At 64.8% G+C, this 7,621-nt stretch overlaps 1 protein-coding gene across 1 annotated transcript in view; it reads left to right on the top strand.

Annotated features, from left to right (window-relative positions):
• Nucleotides 1-7,621, top strand: part of KCNH2 (potassium channel, voltage gated eag related subfamily H, member 2) — a 26,216-nt gene that overhangs the window by 6,775 nt on the left and 11,820 nt on the right. The window contains exons 2-3 of the mRNA XM_012733858.1: nt 6,628-6,792; nt 7,581-7,617. Coding sequence (XP_012589312.1) covers nt 6,628-6,792; nt 7,581-7,617 — 202 coding nt within the window. The remainder of the gene's footprint in view (nt 1-6,627; nt 6,793-7,580; nt 7,618-7,621) is intronic.

Here is a 7,621-nt window from a genome sequence, read left to right as displayed (position 1 = left end):
CCTCCTCCCCACTCCCCGGGAGGAGCTCCCGAGGTCTCTGTCCTCGTGTGCGGCCGCCCTCCGCCGGGCCCCTGTGGCTCCTGTGAGCGGGTGTCCCTAGGGTGCCCCCTGGACTGGGACTGCTGGATCAGCGGGGCCCAATGGTCAGCTGTCCCCACGCCCCGGCGGGCCGGGGCTCCTGTCCCCACACTCAGCCCTTCCTTCCACCTTCCTCATTTCTACCAGGCTTATCGGTGACGGTGATGTCACCTCTTTCTGGGCGTTAGATCTCTTGGGAGCCTGAGCCTCGCTGCGGCCCGGATTCTTTTGGGCATCATCTCCGGGAATGGCTCGCTCAGATCCTTGGCTCCTTTTCCTCTTGGGGCCGCTGTCTCCGAGCCTCTTGCTCCCCCAGAGCTGCCTCTGGCCGAGCCAGGTTCCCGCAGACTCGCGGCCATCGGCACACGCTCCTCACTGAACTGGGGCCGCGCTGTCTTCTCCCGTCCGGCTGCCTTTTAAACGCACCCCACAAGTATCCTTACTTTTGATATATCCATTGATTTTTATTCAGCTTTGTTTGTGCTTTTGAAGTTCCCCCGAAGAACGTCCCGCTGCCTCCGCTGCCAAGGTCTCTGCTTTCGTCTATTAACTTAATTGCTCGGCCGCTCTCAGTGGGCCTAGATGGCCCAGCCTCTGCCCGCGTCCAGCGGGATCAAGTTGTATTTTTTTCCGAGTCCGGAGCCAATTTTCCCAACACTCTAGTAAACAGGCCGTTCCTTTCCATTGATTGTGGGGTCACTGTTGTCCCTGGCTTGCGCCCCGTGTGCTGATGGGTGTCTTTGCGCGCTCTGTTCTCCTGCCGCTAGTTCCTTTTGCCGCGAAGCCACATGGCCAGCAACGGTGGCACGAGTGTCCTGGTGAGCGCAAGGTGCCCACCCGTCGACTCGCCTCGGAGGTGGACACGGCGCTGGGTTCCCTCATCTAAAGTCCCCGAACGGAAAAACTCCATTTGAATCTTGACGGTATTGGGTTGCGTTTTATAGATTCTTTTGGGGAGCAGGGACAGCTCTGACATTTACCATCAGAGCACCTGACTTCCCCCACCCCTCTGCGTCCTTTACTTGCTCAAAGTTGTGCCCGCCCCACCCCCAGCCCTGAAAACAACCTCACTGTGGCCTCCCGCTGCTTAGATGCTGGTGGGGACAGACAGACGCTGGTGGGGACAGACGCTGCCTGTCTTCTGCCTGACCTTGGGTCTGGCAGCTTAACTGGACTTTCTTACTAGTTTTAATTGTTAAAAAAAATATGCATATTTATTTATTTATGCATACAAGAACTGGGGTGCAGGCCAGAGGTATGGGGGTGGGAGCAGTGAGAGGATTCAGCAGAGACAGTGGGGAGCAGAACAGGCAGATCGACTGAAATCCCCTGCTGAGGGGGCAGTGGGGAGGCAGGAGGGGTCTGCTGCCCCTGGGGTCCCTCCCTGGGACTGAACTCAGGCCTTGGTGGTGGGAGGCTGAGATTTGACCCCTAGGCCGCCAGGGAGGCCCAGTTCTGATCGTTTCTCTGTCGATCTGAGAGGTTCACGAGGGAGATGCTCTTGCCCGCTGCGAGGAGGAGCTTCTGCTTAGCTTGCTGTGAGGTGCCCTGAGGACTTGAGCACCCCAGCCCCTGGTGTCAGGGTACAGGCTTGGTCTCACCAGGCACACGCATGCGTGCACACACACACACGCCCACACCTAGGTGACACGTGCACACGCTCACACACAGGCACAGATGTGCACACGCACGCACACTCACGCACACACAAGGCACACATGCAGACTCTCGCACACATGTGTACACATGCACACATGTGGACACATCCACACACCCACACCCAGGCACACAGTGCACACTCACACACACGCACATAGGCACACATGCAGACTCTCGCACACATGTGCACACATGCACACATGTGGACACACACATCCACACCCACGCATACAGTGCACACTCACACACACATGCACACACACAGGCACACACGCAGACTCTCGCACACATGTGCACACATGTACACACGTGGACACACACATCCACACCCAGGCACACACATGCACACTCACACGCACACACACAGACACACACGCAGACTCTCGCAACACGTGCACACACACGTGCGCACACACGCACATGCGCACACACCCACACCCAGGCACACACGTGCACTCTCAGGCACGCACGTGCGCACGCCCACACACTCACACGACATGCACGGACTCTCGCACACGCACGCACACACGGGACACACGCTCGCACACACAGGCACACGCACGTGCTGCGCTGTCTCGCACGCAGTCAGCACTGGCCGCTCAGTGCCTGACCCGTCCCGCGGCCACGTCCCAGCCCTCCCAGGCCCGCTGCCCATGCGGGTGCTGTTAGCGACACAGTGGCCCCCGGCCAGGAGAGGCTGCTGCTGCACCTTCCTGTCGCCGCCACCAGGCTAAATATAACCTGACACTGCACAGCCCTGCTGCTCCGGAGACAGCCTCCGCCGGGGGCGGGCAGGGCCGGCCCCAGCCCCTGCCCTCGGTGTGACTTTGGGCCCTGCTCTGCGGGGAGGGAGGCAGGAGGCCACGGGGCCAGGATGGCCGCCTCCCCGAGGTCACCTTCCCCGCAGGGCCCGCACCTCGCGCTCTGGATGCTTCCGCCGGGCCATCTGTCATCTCATCTGGCGCCCAGAGCAGGGAGCGCTGGTCCCTGCGGTGCCCACGGGGAGGCTGGCGCTCAGAGAGGCGCGTGACCTGCCCACAGTCACACAGCAAGAGACGCCCCTCCGGAGGCTGGCACAGATGGGGTCTGCTCTGCCTGCTGGGTTGTTCTCTCCTCCTCAGCCTCCTACCGGGCTCTTAATTGGGGTCCTGTGACTCCATAGTGTAGGGGGGCTGGCACCAGGCAGTCTTGTTCCTGATTGCCTAATGCTTCACATTTGAGTGTTCAGGAACTAGTTATGGGGGACCAAGGCCACCCCAAGGAGCTATGAGCACGTCTAGAATACAGCGGAGCAGCCAGAGCTTGGGGCTGGGGGTCTGCACCCCAGGACACCCAAGGTCACCGTGGGCCTCCATGGCACACCCCCAACCTACAGTCTGGAGACAAGACTGGGCTCAGCTCCTGCCTGGCCCCAGTCGAGGCTGGTGGTGCCCAGGGTGGGGCTTGGCTTTGGGGCAGTGCCCAGGGTGGGCTGGGCGTGGGTTGGCACCAGGTGAGGTCAGGCAGCCTGTGTCTTGCTGACCGAGCCCTCGCTGTACCTGGAAGGTGTGTGGGGGAGTGGGGGGTTTAGTCCAGGACGTGGCCTAGGCTGCGCACCGGCATCTCACCCGGAGAGGGGTCAGTAGTGTGGCCCCAGGGCCTGCTGTCCCTCTCCGCCCCTTCCGCTCCCTTTACCAGGACCTGCCCTGGGCCAGCTCAAACATCAGGCCACATCCCAGCTCACAAACATCACAGCCTGTGTGGGGCTGCCCGGCCTGCCAGGGGAGCAGCCTGGGGTGGGGAGGAGAGGTGACTTGCCCAAGGTCATTCTGATGCCACAGCCCGAGGCACCCCACAGACTTTCCTCGAGGAGGGAGGGGGTCCCTCCCCGCGCGCCTCTGTCTCCCTCCTCCTCCCACAGCTCCTGGGCTCTCCGGAGCAGGCCGCGACTGCCGCCAAGCGGCGCTCGGGGGAACTGCGCCTCCAGCAGCTCGGGGAAGTGGGGCCAGTGCCAGCGCCAGCGGCCCGCAGGGGAGGGGGGTGGGGCCGGCCTCTGGCTGGGGAGCCGCCTGGGCAGGAAAGGGGAGCCCCGGACCGACCCCGACCGGACTGGGGTAGACAGGAGCCGGGGCCGTGTAGGGCGAGGCACGGTTCTCCCCCGGGGGCTCCCCGGGAGGGGCGGGCGCCTCTCGATGTCCGCTGTGAGGCCACCTGGGCCCCCACCCTAGCCCCGCAGGCCGCCCGGCGTCCATGCCCGGTGTCCACGCCCGGAGCTGCTGCCCAGCACCACCGTGCGGTCCCGCTCCCACCTGCCCCGGCCCAGTGATGTCCTGCGCCCCTGCTCAGGCCCGTGATTGTGCCTGGTGACCGGCCGGATTGCTGCAGGGCGTGCTGAAATGCTGGGGCGCTGATGTGGGCTCAGGAGCACCCCACCCAGTCTCGGGGAGTCGCAGGCGGGGACTCTGCTGATTCAGGGCCACTGTTTCCTTCCAGTCCCCTTGAAAATAGCGGCCGAGCCACCCGGCAGCCGCCCCCCGCAGCTCCAGGCAGGGCTCCAGCCCGCATTGCTGGAATAGCCAGGCTTTGACAGGGCTGTTTGAAAGGGAAAATTCCTTGTTATGTCGCCAGGGGCGAGGGCCAGGGGCTGCGTGCGTGCGTGTGCACGCGTGTGTGAGCGTGTGAGCGTGCACACGCTGCAGCAGACGCCGGCCTGTGCCAGCAGTGAGAATTTCTGCAGTGCAGCAGGGTGTGTGGCACCGTGTGGTGCCAGGGGCCCCGTGGCAGAGTGCCACTGTCCTACCCCAGTGGGAGCCTGAACTGACGGGACTAGGGAGCTGAGACCTTAACCTGAGACTTCCGAGGCCTCGGGGCAGAACCCCACAGCCATCCTGAAGGGTGGGGCCCCTCGGGGCTCCAGACTCAGGAATCTGGGAGGGGAGCTGCTCCGTGACCCGGGCCCTGATCGCTGGGGCCCAGGGTGTGCGCCCGAGGTCGCAGGGTGCAGGTGTCCGGCCGTGCGGCCTCTTGTAGCTCAGGGCCTGTCCCTGCTCAGGCTGCCGCTGGCCACCACCATATTAGGGCAGAAACTCTAGGCAGGCTGTCTGGGTGCCAAACGGCCTCCAGCTGGGCCCGGCCCCCTGCGGCTTCCAGCCCCACAGCTGTGATTCAGCTGGGCCAGGTCAGAGGTCAGAGGTCAGGGGCCAGAGGCCAGAGAGGCTGCTGAGGGAGCCCCTGGCAGAGCCCTCCACTCGGTCCTGCAGGCCGATCCCTCTGCTTGGGGGTGTGAGGGGCGCGGGACCCCTGACCAGCCCCTCTCGGCCCAGCCCTCACCCAGCACCACCCTGTGCCCATGGCTGTGGAGGGCCTGCGTCCACGTGACTAACCCCGCCTCGGTCCCCATCGCAGACCTGCTTCCCTCGCTCAGCCCTGCCCCCCGCGTTGTCCCCGCCTGGCCAGCGTCTCCCAGGAATCAGGCCCTCAGCGGCCGGGACTGTCTCAGGGCTCAGCCCCGGCCCAGCCCGGGCTGACAGAGCCTCCAGGCTGATGCCCTCTCCCCGGACCCCGCCCCCCCAAGGTGGGTGGTAGAAAGGAGAAGGATGGACTGGCCGGGGCCTGGGATAGGGGTGCTGGACCAAAGGTCCCCTCGCTTCCCTGCGCTCCACCCTTGACTCTTCCTCCACTTGGGGCCCCGAAGGCGGGGGAAGGGCAGACTAGGCAGCACAAGGCAGGGGAGTCTTTGGAAGGAAGGAGATGGAGGATCGATCGGGACAGGGTGCTGATGAACCAGGAGGACTTCCTGCAGGCGGAGGTCAGAGCTGGGCCTGAGGGGAACCTGGAGAAATCAGCACCGAGGAGGGTCATGCCTGGACTGGGGGCAGGGTGGGCTGGCCCATTTGGCCCGGTGGGCTGACCTCAGCTGGTGGAGGGCTCAGGTGGCCAGGAGGGGGTGGGGGAGAAATGAAGACAAGACGGGCAAGATGGAGGAACGCTCTGGAAGCAGTGCTTCCTGACGCTCGGTGCGGAACCAGTCTCGCTCCCAGCACACCGGCGACCAGCACTTCTGTACAGCCTCCTGCCTGGGTGCGGTGGCCATGCCCACTGGCCGCCAGCTTCCAAGGCTTGTGAACTCACCTGCTGTGGGCCACACCGTCAGGCCCAAGGAGAGGGGACAGAGATGGGGACAGTGGTCCCCCTTGCTGCAGGGGGCGTGTTCAAGGCCCCTAGGGGAGTCTGAGACGGCAGAGACCCTGAGCCCTCCATGCGCTATATTCCTCTCTGTGTCCCCCGAATCTGACCACAGTGACCGGCAATAAAGCTGGGCAGTTACGCGGCGCCTGAGTAGCCTGGGTGAGCACGGGCTCCCTCTCAAAATGCCTTACTGAGCATGTGCGGACGTGCTGGGGGGGGGGTCCCCAGGACTAGGCACAAGTTCAGGAAGGGGAGTCTGGGAGCAGGAGGGCGCGCTGGCCCTCTCGCCCACCCGGGGTGCCCACACCTGCCAGGCCACGTAGCAGGTGGCCACTACTCCATCTTGGCAGCTCATGAGGAAAGACGGGGGGCAGATGGTGACCGGCCGCGCATGAGGGACCAAGCAGAAGGGCTCTGTCCCGAGGCCCCGGCCGGCGCCGGCGGCTCGTCTCCCTGAGGCACCGCCTGGTCCAGTGGACAGGAAGCAAAGGGACGCGGGGTGGAAAGACGGAGGCGCAGCCACCAGAGAGAGTCCAGCGGGGCGGGAGGACGAGAGGAAGGGCTGCAGGGGACAGCCGCTGGGTGCGGGGAGCTGGCGGGTGCTGCAGGGGGCACTGGGGACAGGCGGGCAGTGTGCGGGCTGCATGGCCCTGCAGGTGTGGGGGTGCCCTGCTTGCCTCTGCTCTGCCCACCGAGCCCTGGTGCCGGCGCGTCCCCCCGCAGGGAGCTGCTTCCTGTGCCTGGTGGATGTGGTGCCCGTGAAGAATGAGGACGGTGCGGTCATCATGTTCATCCTCAACTTCGAAGTGGTGATGGAGACTGACCTGGTGGGGTCCCCGGCCCGGGACACCAATCACCGGGCCCCCCCCTCCAGCTGGCTGGCCCCAGGTAAGTGTGGCACTGGCTCGCGACCACATGGTCTCCCTCCTGGGGTCGAAGGTCTCCCCAAGGGGCTACCTAGACCACTGCTTTGCAGGAAGGACGGGGGTGGGGGGGTGGCTTCAGAGGTGGGGTGAGGACATGGAGGATGTGGCCTGAATGGCTCCGGGCGGAGAGACCCAGGTGGAGGGACAGACTCAGTCTCACAGTCCCGGGGATCGCACCTACTAGGGCTCTCGGGAGCTGCTGCCCTGGAAGGCTGTGTCCCCCGCGAGCTCCTGCTCTGTGTCCGCACCCCACCCTGCTCCCGTCGGGCCCCCCTGCAGGGTCTGGGTGAGGAGACTCCAGGGGCTGCTCACTTTGGCCGGGGGCCAGGGGGCCTCACCTCACCCCAGCTTCCAGCAACCGAAGGCTCAGACCCCTTTTGGGGTTTAATCTGAGTTCATTTCCAGAGTGATGGTTTCGCAAGCCCGAAAGCGACCCTGCCCGCAGCCCTGGGGACATGCTCTGCAGAGGGGCCCTGGGGGCTGGCGCCTTCACTGTGTGACCCCGGGGCGCCGGCCTGGCACATGCCCCATTTCCTCATGTCCAAAATGGGGGAGACATCCCCGTGCAGTGATCAGAGCCCACACCCCCAATGCCAAGGAGTGGTAACTTAGGGCCAGAGCCCGAGCTTCCATTGTGTTCTGGGGTAGTGGGTGAGTCTGGCTTTGGGACGGGCACCGCTGGCTGTCAGGGCTCCCGCTCCCCTTCCTCCCCTCACAGAGCCACAAGCCTCCCCTCTCGCCCGCCCGCAGGCCGAGCCAAGACCTTCCGCCTGAAGCTGCCCGCGCTGCTG

The sequence above is a fragment of the Condylura cristata genome, unplaced genomic scaffold (assembly GCF_000260355.1).
Source record: "Condylura cristata isolate star-nosed mole 26May11 unplaced genomic scaffold, ConCri1.0 scaffold00042, whole genome shotgun sequence".
Lineage (NCBI taxonomy): Eukaryota > Metazoa > Chordata > Mammalia > Eulipotyphla > Talpidae > Condylura > Condylura cristata.
The sequence above is the reverse complement of the archived record's forward strand: the minus strand, read 5'-3'. Positions and strand labels throughout refer to the sequence as shown.